This window comes from Pelodiscus sinensis, chromosome 1, assembly GCF_052426305.1.
Source record: "Pelodiscus sinensis isolate ZL-2025 chromosome 1, ASM5242630v1, whole genome shotgun sequence".
In the NCBI taxonomy this organism is placed as follows: Eukaryota; Metazoa; Chordata; order Testudines; family Trionychidae; genus Pelodiscus; species Pelodiscus sinensis.
This window is the reverse complement of record NC_143052.1, coordinates 120,428,147-120,446,697: the sequence shown is the minus strand read 5'-3', so window position 1 is coordinate 120,446,697 and position 18,551 is coordinate 120,428,147. Positions and strand designations below refer to the sequence as shown.

At 41.8% G+C, this 18,551-nt stretch overlaps 1 protein-coding gene across 5 annotated transcripts in view; it reads right to left on the bottom strand.

Annotated features, from left to right (window-relative positions):
• Positions 1 to 17,897, bottom strand: part of IRAG2 (inositol 1,4,5-triphosphate receptor associated 2) — a 58,051-nt gene extending 40,154 nt beyond the window's left edge. For 2 of the 5 annotated variants that reach the window (XM_075898515.2, XM_075898540.2), the window contains exons 1-11: positions 17,700 to 17,782; positions 12,701 to 13,317; positions 12,109 to 12,219; positions 11,006 to 11,186; positions 9,550 to 9,623; positions 9,391 to 9,469; positions 7,895 to 8,053; positions 5,821 to 5,938; positions 3,869 to 3,919; positions 2,643 to 2,720; positions 245 to 301 (exon numbers count right to left, since the gene is read on the bottom strand). In XM_075898515.2, coding sequence (XP_075754630.2) covers positions 245 to 301; positions 2,643 to 2,720; positions 3,869 to 3,919; positions 5,821 to 5,938; positions 7,895 to 8,053; positions 9,391 to 9,469; positions 9,550 to 9,623; positions 11,006 to 11,186; positions 12,109 to 12,219; positions 12,701 to 13,295 — 1,503 coding nt within the window. In that variant the 5' untranslated portion in view covers positions 13,296 to 13,317; positions 17,700 to 17,782. Of the gene's footprint in view, positions 1 to 244; positions 302 to 2,642; positions 2,721 to 3,868; positions 3,920 to 5,820; positions 5,939 to 7,894; positions 8,054 to 9,390; positions 9,470 to 9,549; positions 9,624 to 11,005; positions 11,187 to 12,108; positions 12,220 to 12,700; positions 13,318 to 17,543; positions 17,657 to 17,699 lie in introns of those variants that run through there. The other 3 variants (XM_075898523.2, XM_075898556.2, XM_075898530.2) reach the window with 3 other exon arrangements.
• Positions 17,898 to 18,551: the final 654 nt, after the last annotated feature.

The window sequence follows — 18,551 nt, the reverse complement described above, 5'->3', positions numbered from 1 at the left end:
AAAAGAAGCCTTTCCTACTCTTTTTGTAGTTTGCTGGATATAAACAGACCCCTTTAGGGCCAAATTCCAATGCCCTTACCTATGAATATCTATTCCATTAGAACAGTGCCAATAAAGTAATGGAGTATGGTACTACTGTACAGAAGAGTATTAAAATATAATAAAATGATTTCATTAGCTTTTCCCATAAGTTAAAGTGTTCAAAAATTTCAATCAATACATTCAGGACACACAAGCTACCAACCTTTAATAGACTTGCATCTTTATTCGCCACAGTGTTCTCATAAACATGCACCTGCATCTGAAGTGAGGACAAGAGGAGAGAATAGCCTTTTATTGACATGAAAATTCAAGCGCTCTATTACAATTTTAGCTGCATCAGCTAATGACAAGGGGAAAACTGCATCACAAGTATCTGTGGTGACCCAAGAACTTCTTGATGGCAACTGGCAACAGAATGCAGAGTGGCTAAAGTGTCTCATAACTCCAGTGTACAAATTCTAGTTCATCCCAGAATATCATATTGTGAGGTCTCAAATGAAAGCCAGTATCATACTGGTCATTATTATCCACAATACTTTTCACAACTATATTAAGTCAGAAGTTCTGTCCATATACTGAATATATGTTTTTAAAGTCTGCATCAAGATTTAGCCACCAGTAGAGTTAAATAACTGGTTTTCCTCTAGTCAGAAGGTAAGAAATATACCGCTCTGCAAATGAACATAAATTAAGCATTGTAAACTAACACAATGGATGCCTATTTTCATGCAATGTGAAATGTTAACAAAAGAGGTGAAGTCAACAGGAGAGAAGCACACAGAAGAAAAAGCAGGAGGGAAGGGGAACAGTCCTGTCAGTGAAAGAAGACAGTGAACTTGGAGGGAAGGAAGGTACTTCTAGAAGGCAAAGTTGGCTGTGCATTATCCTGCGCCTAGAAAGTAAACAGACAGTACATTTGCATTCATGAAAGCAGAGTCTCCACCAGCCTGGACTGAAAGTGCTACAGAGGATTGGGGGGGGGAAAAAAAAAATAGGTAGGACATTTATTAATCTCTTAGCTAAATGTTTGTGTTTCACATATAGCCACTTATTTCTCATATTCTGCCTCAAGAGCTCTGGAATCTCTCGTCTTTGACAAACTTATTCTCATTTTCATCATATATGTCTTTGTGCTATGGTGTAAAGCAGAGCTCTGGTCCTGAGTGGAGTCAAACAAGCCCACACCTATATGAACCACTATAACGCCAAGATCCTTTTCAGCCCTACAGCCACCTACCCAGCTATTCCCCCATTTTGTAATTACACATTTGACTTTTTCCTTCCCAAAGTGATGTACTTGACATTTATAAAGACTCATGCCATCTGGCGGTTTTCAGACCAAGTTCTCCTATTTGTCAAGGCTGTTTTCAGTTCTAATCCTGTCCTTCAGAGCACTAGCAATGCCTCCCAGGTGGTTGTATATACAATTTCTATTATTTAAGTCATTAATGGAAATATTGACTACAAGCAGACTCAGGAGTGATCCTTGTGGGACTCCACTAGGTACTCCTCCTTCAGTTTCATAGCGAGCTTGTGAGAACTACTCTGAGTACAAGCCACACCACACTTCCCTAGTTTTGTCAAAATCCTTTCTACAATTGGAATTTAAGTATACAGCTTTCTCCCCATCTACTAGCCCAGTAGTGGTCTCAAAGGAGAAAATTAGATGGGTCTGTCAAGAACAAACCATGCCAAACCAATGCTGGCTATTATTTATAAACCATATTATGGTCTAGGTCAGTGACTCAGATCTTTCCAGAATGCAATATTCTTTTCAGGAGTCTGATTTTTCACCTGCCCATGCGTTAGTTGTCACTTAAGAGCTACTTGCTTACAAAAAAAAAAAAAAAAACCTAAAATACAAGTGTCAGACCACACTTACTGACAAATGGCAGTCTAATTTTTACCATATAAATCATCAATTGGAATAGAACTATTGTAACTATATTTCAGTGTATGGTATTAAAAGTAGGAGAAAATTCATTGTATGAAAGTTTAGTCTGTACTGACTTTGTTAATGCATTTTATGTAACCCATTGTAAAATTAGGCAACCTCTACTCCCAGAAGACCTCTGTGTACCCCTGGTTGAGAATCATTGCTTGTAGGTACTGATCTTGTAGCCATCCTGGAGCATTAAAAGTCTTTAAATCATAATCTATATAAATATTACGCATAAGGCAGGCATTTACAAAAAAATACTACAACTTCAGTTGAGACAAGCGCTCAGGATAGGAAATGCATTCTCCCTCCCCCAATAATTGTTGGGGAAGGTACTTACCCTTTGAGAGCTTCGAAACGCCCACAAAAATATTTGTTTCCCCTCAGCCCATTTACACTGTGCTTTACTTTTTTATGGTTTCTAACACTATGTCCTTAACTAGTATGGGCAAGAATTCTTCTCAGGGCAGTTGCAGTAGGAGAAAGAAAGAAGATGGTCAGGGAGACTTCTAGGAGCCCAATAGCACTATCCATAATCAAGGCTGCAGCTAGCACATCACAACTTGTGATGGCAGATTGTGTCAAAGAGCTGTGGAACTCAGAACAAACATTAAAGGACAGTTTCTTATCCATGGTTAGGAGGTTAAATTTAAGTGCTTACTTGGAGCTCAGCTGCATTTTTGGATAACTCCACAATCTTCTTCTGAAGGCCATCCATATCCAAGGCATTCCTAATATCCTGATCAAAATGCAAACTAAGAAGAGTTATCAAATACTATTTTGGATGAGCTGGCCAGAGAGAGATCAAATTAGATTTCCTCCCCTCAAACCACTCCTTACAGACTGGCTCCTCCAAGATACTCCAACAGGGGAAGGAGAAGAGAAATGGTCAATGTCCCCACACCATCCAAACCCTGATTTCTTTCCTCCTCCTCCCCTCTCCCATGATACCACAGTACTTTGATTGGCATTCTCTCTATACCAACACAATCCTGAAAGTTTTGCCTTGAGGAAATACTCCCCATTCATAGCGGATGCATTCCTTGCACCATTGCAAATGGTGAAATTTGTGAACACTTGGAGCTCACCAAAAGGGCCAGGAGCCGCACCTCCTCCCCACCCGCCCCAAGGCCGGGAGGCATCTGCAAATACAAATAGCAATTCTGTGAATTGTGAGGATCTCCTGTATATTATAAACCTCCTCCATTAAAGGCACTTTGATCAGGTTCCCAACTGAATCTCCTGCCCCTCCCAATGCAAAAGATTTGGGCAGCTCTCAAAACTGAGACACAGTAAAGTTTGGTGCAATCTAGGAATTGCTCCAAACTAGCCTTATATTTACCTACTTTCCAATAGCAGGGAAGCTGTGGCAGCATAAGCCCACCTCAAACCCTGGGTACACACTCAGGTGACTAACCTACACTGAAGTTTGTGCTGCTATGGTTTCATACTTATAATAGCAACACTGAAGTTTCTGTGGGTATGTCTACACATGCTGTAACCATACATACCACTGCATGCCCCCCCCCTCAGTGTTAGCCAATATAGGTTATGCAATATATTAACTCCCACTACGCATATACTATTAGTGATGGGAAGTTATTAATGTATTATTCTCTTCTCACAATTCCCTTCACCCACATCAAGTGTTCCCTAGGATACAAAGTGGACTTCAGCATTAGGAATCCTGTAAATGCCAAGGTACATGAAAGGCAGGTCCTAGGTGGATCGGATATGCAGCTCATCTTGGAGACTCATGGCTCACTATGAAGTTTCAGTTGTAGCAACACTGGTTACATTTGATGCAACAGCTCAGGCTTGAACACAGGAAAAAAAATCCGTTCCACAGACATGGAGTTTAAAGAGCTGAATACACAGATACTCTACCTCTTCCTGAAGAGAGGAGATCTTGATGATGAGAGACTGATTCTCTTTTTCCTGATTAAAAAGAGCAAGGGAAGGGTCAGCTCACCACACTTTAAGGCAGTATTATTTCTACTAGCCATAGGAAGAGGCGACAATAAGCTGGTGCAGGCTGGTGCACCGTTACAGCAAGAAGGAGCTGGCCAAATGGGGTGCTCCGCTGTGGGAGGTGATGTGGCATACTCCCAACTGGGATCTTGGGGCTCTCCTGCAGGCTGTGTCACCAAGCAGCAGGCACCTAGGTGGGTTAAAGTGGCCAGCTGGTGGGCATGCCTTCCCCACTGGTCTGGACTGCCTCAGCCCTGAGCCCCCACCAGGGAAGGCAGGGAGGCTGAAGCCCTCCCTCCCCACAGGTTCTTACCAGGATGCTGCTTGCTGTTCCCCTCCCCACTCACTCTGCCTACACTCCTCTTCTCCCTGGTTGGTGAGGGGAGGGGGCAGATGAGCATGTGACCCATGCTGTGAGCTTCCCCCTCACCCCAAGAGTGATGAGAAGGGGGAGTGGCAAGCTGTGTCCTGGTACAAAGTCTCAGGGGGGAGAGGGGGTTTCAGTTCCTTTAAACAAAACCTGTGCCCCTTACACCCCCTTCCCACATACATACCCTCAGCTCCCTTTCCTAAGTCCCTGTTCACCCCCCACCTTGACTCCTGCTTCTCTCCCACATCCCCTACCCTGACATCCCCCCACTGTGTGTTGCACAAGGGGCAATACAAAAGAGTACCTGTAAGAAATTTAAGTTACATTCACTTCCGACATAGAACAATATCAAATTACTTGGGTGAACAGAGTTTCAAAGTTACTCTATCTTGATCTGGTGAGCCAGTAACTGACGGAGCCACATAGATTAGGTGTCTAGAATGACATTAAATGAGGTTTGCCTTGCTGATACCATGCAACGTAATGATGAACACTGACCATCGTATCCTACTAAAGGATTGGAATACGCAACATTTTCCTGTAATAAGTGTCGCAGGGATCCTCATACTCTTTCCCCTCTACAATTCAGGGACTGAGGTTCCCCCCCCCTTTTTTGTTGCATAATGAAGTTTTAGTAATTCTAGTCTATTTCTACAGGCATCATGGGGAGAAAACTTAACAGCTCCACACTCAGCATTATGGAGGAATTCATAGGTATGGGGAGGTCCAGATCAAGACCCAGGCATCACTAACACAGGACTTGGATCTCAGACTGGCTAGCTGCAAAAATCTCTCTCGTGGGGACCAGAGAACACTAGCCTGAATTTCAGGTTCCACAAGAGCTTCATAGGAGATCAATTCATTTAATAAAACAGGCCAGGCTACAGATTGTACAGAAGGTTCAGTCCTGTATTTAGATGTATGCAAACCAAGAGGATTTCTCAAGTGCCAACAGGGACAGTTGTAAGTATTTCTTCATTATTTACTTTACCATAACACTTGGAAGTAGAGATCCTGACATGGAAGGTTTTATAAGTGCTTTATAAACACTGATTAATACCTCTCTGCAATGTTGGGCTGTAGTTTCTCAGATTATACAGAATGGACAGTGAAGTTTTCGTCTCAGACCAGTTTTATACAAATATCATTCTACTGACTTCAAGGCAAGACACAGGAGAACCAGGACCCAAGTCAACAGAGCAAGGTGCATGAATATAGAAGTTCCAAGTAACCAATGCTGTGCCTTACAAGGTTAGCCTTCCTCAACAATGTCCCTTCCAGACAGGGTTAGAGAATTAAATGGAGGAACAAAGCCACAAACAAAAGTTTCAGTCACTGTGCCCCAAATTGAGGAGGTTGTAAAGAGGCAGTTAACAAATCAGAGGCAAAAGTTAAGACATGAGAATTTTATCTCCAAAGTTACATGAACTATCAGCAATATTAAGGGGACGCAGTTTCCTGATTTTGATAATTAGAAGCTTATTATTAGAGGACCTACTAGCTGTTTATGCTGGGTCATAATATTGAGTCTCTTTTCTTCTGAGGTGTTCAGGTTAATTTTCATTTCTTCCAGTTCTTCCTTTAATGATTTTGCTTTCATAACCGACTGCTGGGCACTGCAGAAAGAAGAATCCAGCAAAGTTACAGGCATTAGAATTTTAAAGCTTACAATGTATGTAGTATTTGTGGACACAGTAAGATACCTCGGGACTCTTTTTTTTGGGCATACTTTAAGGCAGACAGCAACTGTCTGCCAGTTTAGTGAGGGTTAATCCTGCACTTTTGGTTAAGTAATGACCTTTTATGGAAGGTTTCATTCCTGTTTACTTCTTCATCCTCCTGCCATGCCACCAGAGCCTCTGCTGCATTTGTTACCTTCACTCAGCCGAAGAATAGTTAATGAACTGTGTGAGCCTCTATAGACTTGCTCTTTGATCACATGCAACTTACAATTTATGATCATGTGTGCAACTAATTACAAACATACTCCTCCTTTGCAAGTGTTTATCTAACAAAGGCCACATGACCAGACCATAGTTTCCAGGGTCACTAACAAGGTCTTGTTCTTGCCAAAACTCTAGATTGATCATCATTTTCCTGCAATATTTCTCTATGTTGATGGGAACACCTAGTTGCGTAACTTTTTCCTGCTATCGCTACACAAATAGGACCTTTTCAAGCACATATGGTAGCTACCATTCTGGAGGTAGAGAGAAAGGACTCAGACCTAAGGGGAAAAAAAAATCATGGAGGTAGGCAAAGTCCCAGCCTCCAGAACTAACTGAGCTACAAAAACTGCTCTTAGCTGACACATAACCCTGTAAAAATTCCTTGAACTGCCCAAACTTCCACCTCTGGACACACACACACACTGCTGCATCACTCTAGAGGTCTTTATACCTAAGCCCCAATATGATCCACAGGCTGAAGAGAGATAGGCAGAGGAGTATCTATTTTGTCTGTGGGGCCTGATACACGTGACATGCACCGAGCATGCTTCACTGCATGCAGAATGACTGAGGGGCCATACCTTTAGCTCAATAGAATTAGGATTCCCACATCTTGGGTGGGAGACCCCAGTTCAGATTCTCCCCACTGCCTGATCAGAAGGAATTTGAACAGGGGTTCCCCACTTCTGAGAGGAGTTTTCTGGTTGCAGGACTATGTAGTAGTCAGATATAAGTAACTTTGATGTTATTCCACCTTAGAAATACTAATGGGGCCTGGAGGAGTAAAAATCACTCGAGTCCAGTGCTTAGCAGTCCTCATCTCTTGAGTGTTTGTTCAAATCCCTTCTCTGGGGGAGTGGAAGAACTCAACCACAATCTTCCACATCTTAGCTAAGTACATGAACCCCTGAGCTAAGTGAGGTTTTCATTTCCCACCTCCCCATGTCCCCTCTGGTCCTTTTTTGTGTTGTGTTGAGTTCAGCAATCACCACGTTTTCTTGGATTTTGGAGGGGGGGGGGTTAAGAAGAAGAGAGAAGCTAGGCACTTATACTGCCTGGCTCCAGGATTGAAAACAGAGATTAGAATCTAGCACCATGAGAGCATTAGAACATCTCACCTTTTGCCAGCTGCTTCCATTAGCAAGCTAGCTCACTCTCTGCCTCACCCATCGACCACTCCCTCTCTATTGGAAAGGAAGCCAAGGTGCATAACTCAAGCTTTACGCCTCTCACTGATCCAGTGGTTTCCCAAGCACTAAAAAGCAAGCATTGTGGTGCTTACTACCACAACACCTATCTCCCTTTTGCTGATCTGGACCAAGTTACCTAGCTTTCCCCACAAAGGCTGTGAGGCAGCGTAGTAGGACAAGCATAAATCTAACAGTCCCCACCTGTAGTTGTCCGAACATTTAAATAAAAAAGTCTAACTACAAAGAGTCAAACCAAATACCAAACTAAGGAAAACAGAGGAAGAATTCCCATTCCTTCCTCCTCCATTATCACAGCTATTGTTCAGAAAAAAAATATTTCCAGTTTTATTAGATTAAATGCAACAGATCCAGTATGAGAAGGGTTTGCATAGTGGTCACCACTTCTGGATGGCAAGTGTTGAAAATTATGGACCTTTTTATTTGAGTATGTAGATCCTCCTGGTCCTCCATTAGCCTATTATTGGTTTCCTCCAGTGTGTCAACTGTCATCTTTAGTTTTCTGTTCTCCTCTTGAAGTTTCTGATTCTTGAATTGAAGGTCTGCTACACAGGTAATCAAGTCAGAGGTCTCCCTGTAGTCAATAAAGAAGAGCTAATCAGAATTTCATGTTTCTCAGCATGCATCTTCCAAGAAAGTAAAATATGAATAGAAGAATTGCATTCAGACAAGTCACACAGAGCTGGTAATTACCTTGTTTTGTTTGTAGGCAATTGTTCTAATGCTACCATTAACATACCAACCCCCCCCCCCAAAACCCCACACAAAAACCCCCATAAACAACCACAACAGGCCTTGAACCTATATTATACTTAAGTCTGTAAAGTTATTCATAAGTAATCTTATTAGTGGGGCTATAGTCAATGTACAACTGTTCACAGGATAAAGAGGCATTGGCATCTGATGACTTTTCATGAGAAAGTAGCTAATGGCAACTTGTACTGTATGCTAGGAAAAAAATATGTTTCTAAAAACTGACAGCAGTGAGAAGTCCAAAGCTAGATATGTGCCTAAACTGGGTCTTCAGATGAGGACACAATTTTGAAAGGCAAGGTGAATGCAAAAAAATCAGTGCTTTTGGTACGTAGTGATTTGAAGGGTGCTGTTCATTAGTGGAATCCAGAGAGTAATAAAAAAAACCTAACAGAACTAAGGGTGGGGCACCCTGAGATGATACTCTAAATAATTCATATAAAAAGTAGTAGTATCAGACGTGGAAAGAACGAGAACAAAACTCGCATTGCTAATCCTCATCAGTGAACATTAGCAAGCCAAAGTTGAATTGGCAAACGTTCAGTACAGCAAACAGTACAAGAAGAATCAGTGTAAGTTACAAGCAGGCTTATGAACAGCATATGTATAGAACTTTGCTCAAGAGTAAAACCCGTGTTAATGTTAACAAGTTCTGGGTAATCATGTTTTCACAAGCCCAAAGAGGGTTTAACAACCAGCGATTCCCAAAGCAGGGAGGGGGAAGGGGCACATGAGAAGCTTATGGGAATAACCTTCGCGCCTCCCCACCCCCAGCTTATTGTACATATTGAGATCCGAGCAGCTGGAGAGTGGCAGCTGCTGGCTCAGCACTCAGGTGTGCAGGCAGAACTGCTGCCAGCAGAAGCTGAGAAATAAGGGTAGCATGGTAGGGCATTGCCACCCATACTTAGTGTGGCTGCAGCACTGCTTGTAAAACTGGGCTCCGAACCAGGAGCTGCCACTCTCCTGTCTGCCTTCAGAGCTAGGTAGCCAGAAAGTGGTGGCTGCTGTCAGATAAAGGAGGCACAACCAAGTACGTGAGACCTGCTGCTAGCAATAGCGCTAAGGAATGCTCTTGAACCATAATCCACTGCTTCAGAAGAGAGTTGTGGCCTATTAAACACCTGTAGGAGGTTTAAGAAAAGGACTAAAACTTACAGGTCTCCTCTGGACACATCTCCACCTATGGCTTCTAAACTTCCTGATGTAATGTTTATCTGAGCAGGAGTTCTTTTTGCTGAAAGATATTTTTTTCAGTTTTAGTTTCAGAAAAAAAAAAAGTCAAGTATTTCATAGTAAGAATGAAATATTCCATACCTGTTAGAATGCCTTCACGCAATTTAAAGGCAGGGTCTTCTGTATTTGTGGTTATCTCCTTTGAGGTGTCTTCCCTGAAATAAACCAACTGAAAGTAACTCAAAATATAGGTCAATTCTAGCCCTCCTACACAGCCAATAGTTAACACTCACCCTATTAAAAAAAAATACAAGTTCCTTACTATACATGCCCCAATAATATATTCATGGGGTACATCTACACTGCACGGCTATTTCGGGATACTGGAGGTATCCCGAAATAGCTACCCCACATCTACACAAGCTGCCCCTTATTTTGAAATATTTTTTGAAACAACAAGTGTGCTATTTCGGCATCCCTATAAGGGATGCTTAAGGGAGGCTTCAAAATAGCACATTATTTTGAAATTTAGCACCATGTAGACATACCAAATTTCAAAGTAAGCTATTTCGAAACCAATTCAAAGTAAGATATGCGCTTTGTGTACCTCAAATTACATATCTTATTTCGAGTTTAGGGTGCTGTGTAGACTCACTCATGGAATACAAGAGCTGGAAGGAACATCGAAAGGTCATTGAGTCCAGGCTTCTGTTCTCATGGCAGAATCAAGCACCATCTAAATCAGTTTCTTAAACGGTTTTCTGTGTTACATTGGTGTGCCACAAGGCAGGGTTTTTTTTGGGCGCACAATAACTTTCCCCTGACTTTCCCTCCCTTCTCCCCCCCCCCCCCAAAGAATCCTTGGTGTTCCACAATACATACATACATAAAAATAAATTGTTTGGTGTTTCTTGGTCTTAAAAAGTTTAAGAAACACTGATCTAGATCACCCCTGACAGACATCCGTCTAGCCTACCCTTTTAAAAAAACAACACCCATCTACAAAACAATGGAGATTCCACAAACTCCCTAAGAATTTTATTCCAGTGTTTAACCACCCCGACAGTGTTTCCTAATGCCCAATCTAAACCTCCTTTGCTGCAATTTAAGCCCATTGCTTCTCAACCTCTGAAGATGGGAGATTTATTTTTTCTTGGCCTTCCTCCCTGTAACATTAAGTACCTAAAAGATAATGTCCCCTCTCAGTCTTCTCTTTTTCAAACTAAACACACCCAGTTCTTTCAATCTTTCCTCATAAGTTAGGTTTTCTAGACTTTGAATCATTTTTGCTGCTCTTCTCTGGATATTCAGGAAAGATGTGGACAAATTGGAGAAATGTGGTACCCAGAACTAGTCAGGTCTCAGCTAGACTACCAATTCCTACTCCTTAAGATAGCGACACCTTTGATTTTTTATTCTGTTTAAAAAAGTTATGTAGGAAGAGGTGGGGTCAAAAGCCACCCTGTTTGTCGTATGATCCCCTGATGCTAACATACACTGGGTGTATTAGTACTGCAATCTGAACAAATTATTTTACTGTCTCATCTTGATATAAGATATGTTGTGAGGTTATAAGACAAGATAGTCAGACTGTTACCATTTTCTTTTACAGTCTTCAATCCATTCTTTCATGATAGCATGGTATGTTTCCAGGTCCATCGAGATGTCCCTTTTATCAGGATCAAGCATGTTGCACAGCTCTTCGAGACCACTGTCTTCTGACCCCCGGCTAGTTGTATGTCTCAGATAATCAACTATTTTGGAAACTGCCACTTTTCCTTAAAAATACAATCAGTCTTCATACCAGATTTTGAGAGTCAAGATGATTGTACACAGGCAATAAATTCTAATAAGGTGATTGGAATATGTTCTTAGCACACCTGAATCTAAGCAGTAGCATGTATAAGTGATTTGTGGAGCTCCAGAGCAGAACTGCTTTTAGTGACATTGGAAGGCAGAAGCCAAGTTAAAAAAGAAAGTTTCAGAGCTTATATGAAAAGAGAAGACTTCTGAGATAAATCCACAGCCCAAAGCTATATTTCCGTAGACAATAACGAGCTGGGATTTTAACCGACTAATACATGCATCTGAGCATTTTCCTTTAAGGAAGCAGTGCAAGTCAGTCTTTTATTCTGTTAGGTAATTCTATCCAGAGCCAACAGGCTAGTTACCTTCCCTAGCCCCTAGTCCTCCCACCAATTAAAAAAACAAAACAAAAACACATCAAATTTCAACCAAAATGAAGACTTTCTTTCCACAAACGTTTTGGTCACAGTAGCTATTTATTTAAAAAAGCGTACAAAGAAGTGTAAGTAGCTCTAAATACAACGACAAGGGGGCAAGCTAGAACTTCTAAGAAAAGACTTATTACTTCACTGACAGTGTTACAATTCACATTTTTATGAGATTTCAGATGATCGCAAAGTGTTTTACAATTTTTTTTTTTGGCCTCAGGTTGGCAATTGCCTCTGTTTCCCCCATCTGTAAAACAAGGGCAGAGAGGCGCTAGTTGACTAACTTTGCCATTCTAGGGAAGACCAGATCCCCAGGCTACTAATCCTTTGATTTAGCCATGAGACCATCCTGTTTCTATACATACCACACAGATTATATTTTTTAAGAGATTCTAGTAAAACCTGAAGCTTGAAATTCATTTAGCAAGAGGCAGAGTAAATGGGAGGCGAGAAAAAGTTGAAGTACCTCTGCGTTCCGTGTCACAGGCACAGAAGATAGTGGTCAACAAGTCTTCTTCACAGATTAAGCTCACATCGTAGGTGTTGTCAGCTTTATTCACCCATGATAGTCTCCATCCTACAGGGGATAAACAGGTTGTACTCCATCTAATTCTCTTCTAGTTACTATGACTTAGCTACATTTTTGTTTTTACAACAGTGTACATTTACATGTCATTCCCAGAGGTGTCGTCATCTAAACAGCATGCCTTTGATCACACAGCTAACATCAGGCGGACCCCTGCACTTGTGCATAGACCTATTGAAGTGAACAGGGCCTTTCCATGCATTTTAACTGGCAGATTTGGGAACCAAACATGGCCATGCTGTATACTCTGTATGCCCAGGGACATAGCATATGGAGTAGGAGATTCTAGACTAGGTCTGCATAAAGAGAAGATCACAGGCTCACTGGGTCCAAAAGCCCCCCCAGTGCTGAATTTCAGGATGTTTTAAAGAATTAAGTTTGATCATTTCAGACAGCCATCATTAGGCAAGATAGGATTTGTGTATGGTGAAAAGAAAGTTGGCTACTTGGTGTGTTTATTGGAACAGTTTACCTCTTTCACTCAAGGACAGTCTCTTCACCACAGGAGATTGGAATGCAAAACATTCCGCCTTTTGGACAGTTGTTAAGAAAGGCAAATTTGGACTTGATGTAAAGTAGTTATCCTCATTAGGCAAGTCTTTATACTGGATATTAGAAACTGCCCTTAGCGGACCCATATGAAAGTTAGCCTCTCCACTTTTGAGGTGAGATGGAGAAGTCTCAGTTTGGCACATGGGTAGCCATGCCTTGCCAGTCCTCTCTTTATTTTTGCCAATAGAATAGGTTGCATTGCCAGTGCGTAAGTCAGACATGTGTCGTCTGGAGCTTGTGGCCTGTGGACATGGAGAAAAAACATTGTCACTATTGGGGCTTAGGAAACATGGCCCACTACTCTCATGACTTTTAAATGTCCTTTTCTTCAATATCTCCTCTAAGTTTTTCTTGATGTTTGTTTGTGGGCTGTCAAAGTTCCTAGACTGAAACTTTGGGATCTGTAAAGCGGGATTTGAGACTTGGTCCATCATCTGAATCGTCTTGATCCTTCGGCAAATGCTGTCCACAGGGTTATGATGACGTTTGTTAGTTCCATTTTCAGAAGACATCATTGATTTCCCTGTTCAAAAGTGCCTGAAGGGGAGAGAGAACCTGGAAGTCAAATATTGAGTTTAAGCTTATTCTTTTCAGCAGTCTATAGACTGCAAGAGATAATTGTAGTCTGAAAACTTGGATAATATTTGAGCATTTTCTTACAAGTCTTGCTTTAATCTTAGTTGAAAATAATTAAACTCAAGCTAAAGATTTAAAGAAATTTGACTTACTCTGTGGTTATTTTTAACAACTAACATTTTTATTTCCAGAAGTCAAAAGTCTCATTAAAGTTCTGATCTTTAAGTAGATGCATTTTATTTAGGGCACAATTGTATTTGCCATATAAGCACAAATATACTAAAAGTAAGCAGAATAGTTATTCAGGAATTTACAAAGTATCTTTTAGGATTTCCTGGACATGTTCAACTTCTGCTTTCATCCAGTAGCATGTCAGACAATTGCAGCTGTACTTGACTCTTTTGACTTGGAACTAGTCTTTATAGCAAATTCTTAATTTCATCCAGTTACAGCAAGTTCCAACGGTTTTAAATCAGGTTCTCTCATAAGACTTGACTATTTAACATTTGCCAGTGTTCTAAGTGGCCTTGTTCTGGTACAACGGGAAAGGAGAGAGAAAGAGTGGTCTAGATTTAGCATTTTAGTGGGCCAAACTGAACATAACCTGCCCACTCACAGACAATTGCTATGTTATGGTGCATTGAGCAGTCCTAAGGATTCTGAAGAGATTAGTAAAGTGCTTTTCTGAAATGATCCTCAATTAAAAAATATATATATTTTTATGTGAGGTGAATCCCTTGGGAGTATCTGAGGTCCTCCTCTTCTTCCCCAGTCTTCTGCATAAAGGAAACAAGCACAGCTACTTTCTTTTAAATTCTAGTGAACAGCTGATAGATCTTTATATTGATTTGTTTGCAGTGTAATCTTCAAGAGAAGAAGGGGTATTTAAAAAACCCCGCAAAACGTGTGTGGGGCGGGGGGGGGGGGAGAACGGGAGTTAATTTGTAGAGAAAATGAAAGTTATGATTTTTTCTTCATCATTCCTAGCCTAAGGCAGTTCTGGGCTTTGCAGAGGCTAAAAGTCTCCAGTTTAAGCATCAGATTAGACTTCTTTATACCCTTCACAATAGGTTGAACCTCTCTAGTCCAGGACTCCCTCGTCCAGCAACATCCATGGTCTAGCATAGACAGGGACCCCATGGGTGCTCCAGGGTTAGAGCACTCACGGGGGGGGGGGGGGAGGGGAAGAGGAGGAGAGGAGAGGAGAGAAGAGAACAGAACTATGTAGCACTTTAAAGACTAACAAGATGGTTTATTAGGTGACGAGCTTCCATGGGCCAGACCCACTTTTTGGGTCTGGCCCACAGAAGCTCATCACCTAATAAACCATCTTGTTAGTCTTTAAAGTGCTACATAGTTCTGTTTTTTGTTTCAGCCACACCAGGCTAACACGGCTACATCTCTATCACTATTCTACATGCAAGGGGGGAAAAAAACCAGCATAACAGGAGCAGGACCACATGGCTACGTCTAGATTGGCATGCTTTTCCGCAAATGCTTTTAACGGAAAAGTTTTCTGTTAAACGCATTGGCGGAAAAGAGCATCTAGATTGGCACGGATGCTTTTCCACAAAAGCACTTTTTGCGGAAAAGTGTCCATGCCAATCTAGACGCGCTTTTCTGCAAAAAAGCCCCGATTGCCATTTTTGCGATCGGGGCTTTTTTGGGCAAAACAAATCTGAGCTGTCTACACTGGCCCTTTTGTGCAAAAGCGTTGCGCAAAGGACTTTTGCCCGAACAGGAGCAGCATAGCATTTCCGCAAGAAGCACTGATTTCAGACAGTAGGAAGTCAGTGTTCTTGCAGAAATTCAAGTGGCCAGTGTAGACAGCTGGCAAGTTTTTCTGCAAAAGCACCTGCTTTTGCGGAAAAACTTACCAGTCTAGACACAGCCCATATGTTGCCAGCAGGGGAAGCATTGAGCACCCCTGTTCTAGTAAACTCCCTGGTCTGGGACCAGTCAGCTCCCAAGAGTGTTAGACCAGAAGGGCTAGCTTGTAGTCTGTCTATTGCTATCCTTTCTTCCCCAGACTAAGCCATCTTATTCTTCCCAGATTCTATTTACAGGGAAATTCACCATGCCACTAGGTTGTCATCTATCCTCACAACTTTCCCTATCTTCCACCTTCTAGTAATTCCTACCACCACTGGTAAAAATACAGGTAGAAAGTCTAACATGCCCTTCTTTGGGCAGTTATGAATTCTTCTCTGGCTGTAAGTCTGTATGTTGAGCTGGAGGTGTAAATTCCACCCTGAGGAGACATCCCTGTGCTAGCTGTGAGCAAGCTAACATGCTTTAAAAAAAAACGCATAGCCAGCTGTGCACTTAACACCTCACAGTCATGGTTACACTCAACCTAGCATGCTCAGCCCATTAGAGTGAGAGCAAGCATGTCTGCTTGGGCTGGAAATAGTGTACGCCCCATGGCTCTCTTGCAGGGCCTCTCAGAAACCAGGATGGTATCTTGTGTGACAAATACCAGCAGGTTTCTAGACTGACTTGCAAAATTCAGTTTGCCTAAGAGAATTAAAGATCATTCATGTCAGTGACAGCAATTCAGACAAGTACATGAAACAGTGGATTGGCTTATAAATCAGCCCAGGTTATTCTAAAATTGAAGCTCTGTGATAATCTCTTAGGTGCCCCCTAAACTTATGTTTAAGGTGAAGTTTTCCAGAATCAAAGACAGGGGTAATGGAACAATTTATATAGTGGGGGTGCTGAAAGCCATTGAACCAAATGGTAAATATTGCATAGCACTGGTTCTCAAACTCTTAGCAACCCAACAACTCCCATTTGGATTTAAAAATGTTCATGGACCCCCAGAGTCCACTGATTAGCCCCAGACCCTGATCCCACTCCACCTCTTTCCCTTAGGCCCCATCTCTGTTCACCCCTCCCCCAACCATGCTCTGTCCCTCCTCCCACACACTGTTCTGTGGCATGCAGGAGGTACTGGGAGGGAGGGAGGGAGTGGAGTAGGTCAGCAGGGCCAGCAAACCCCTTGGAGTAACCTCGCAGACCCCAGTTTGAGAAACTCCCCTCCCTGGGCCAGAACCAGCCTGCCAAGTGCATGGATCCAGCCTGTGGATGCCCTGCTCTCCCCCTATCCCCAGGCCAATTGGACTGGTCCACTCTAAGCCTGTGCACTCCTTGCAGGGCAGGGACAGGGAGTGACAGACTTCCCCTGCTTTTCCCCACCCCATCCCCAGGCCCTGATTGACCTAGGGGTGGGGGGGGGGGGGGGGGAAGCATGTGAAATCTCCTCCTGCCCTATAAGGCAGGGCAGCCCAGGGCTACTTCAAAAATTAGTGAAGTGCCACCCCCATCTAAAATGATTACCCACATCTGCTCTATTGTATGTGACAAATCACATCAAGCCAGCACTTCTCGCCCTGCATCTATGACCTAAGGTGTTTAGGCACATAATGGTATTATCAAAGGAGCCCATGCTGGTTAGGTGTCAGACTCCCACCAAACATCATTCTTTACTCAAAATATAGCATCACTTTAAGAATCACAACAGCGACACCATGCTAAGCAATTTTCTCTCTCCATAGATAAGAGTCAGGAATACTGTAACTATAGGTCTTGTACTAGAGTGCCACTAGCAAGTTTTACTCTCTTTAATTTAGCAACACCTGCAAGCTGTTTTAGAGCATATTGAAATAGATCTTATTAGCAAGAAATGACACATTCAGAAGAGAAACTATTCTAGCAAATATTTTAAGTGAGGAAATAATAAACAGGCTATTTAAGCATTAGTTTTACTACCATTAAATAGTTCTCTTTTTTAAACTATAAAACAATCCTTTAAAGGAACTCCAAATTTTAAGCCCAAAATGTTTCAAAGTGCTACACAAACACAACATTCAAGATATCAGTTACAATATCTGGGCACCCCTTTTAAATCTTGACCAAGTCAGTTTGAAACCTCCCCCCCCAAGAGATTATTTTGTCCATATTGATTAATATAAGTAGTATCTTTTACATAGGTAGCCTTTTAGCAGAATATTTCAAAAGAAACCTAAAACAACCATGGTTCTGATGAAAAGTAATGGAAATACAACTCTTGAACCTATAACTGATTTCAAGAGACAGTGCATGCTCAAGAGACAAAACCATGACATTTTCCTATTGTTTTAACTAGAAGCCGTTGGAAAGATTTGAAGTTTCTATCTTCTTACCAGATAAGATTGCCAATATCTGACAACAGAAGGCAATACCAGCTTTTTAAGGAGAAAAGAGTAAAAACATTAGTTATAGTTAAATCACCCATTAAAAATATTAAATTTGCAAACATAAAAATCAAACCAGAAGTAAAGGGATCTGACTTTTACAACCTTGACAATATTGTGTTTAAGTATCATTTCATAACAGTCCTCACAGAAAACCTTTTGATTATCTCCTACTTACATACAAATGGAAGGAAAAAAATTCCACTCTGCCTCTTTTAAAACCTGAGCAGGGTATCAGAATCCATTTTAACTATCCTACTAATAAAGGCTAATTGGGATGATTACGTCTGTTTTCTAGCAATACATTTTAAGAGCTAAATACAGCAACCTCATTTGATAGAAATCATCTTCAAAGACACACCTACTATGGTCTGCAATTCACTCTCAGGGGTTAATTTTGATTAAGCTTAATTAGGTTTGTGCCTGTATCAATTTCCCAATGTGTGGCCCTTGCTTTACTTCCAGGTGCTTCATTCCCCTGCTAAATGAAACCATTTGACCTTCTTATTTCCTATAGCATCTAATAACTGCCTTATGCAGCCCTCAGTTTTGGAAATATGAAAAGAACAAAATAACCCATTGCAGCCTGTGGTCCTCTGATCCTGGGGCAGTTCTGTATCCTCTGAGGAGTTACTCTGGTCCGAAGGACCTTAGGCAGAGCTTGTAATTTGAGATCTGCACAACTCATCCAGAGTTTGTACCTTTCCACCAGGTGACTCTTGTTGGGGGCTGTTTCAAGGAGGCCAAAGACTCAATGAGCATGGAGACTGCTTGGGAACTCCTCCTGCATTTTGAGATGAGCCCTCCAAGGCAAAGGTTACAGCTCATTGGTTGGGCAGTACAGGGGAAATGTGATCTGCTGCTTTCCGTACCCTAGCTGCTCTGTGGGCAGAAGGTTCCACTGCCTTTCAGGAGCAGTAAATGGACAAGCATAACATGAACCATGAACATAGCGGG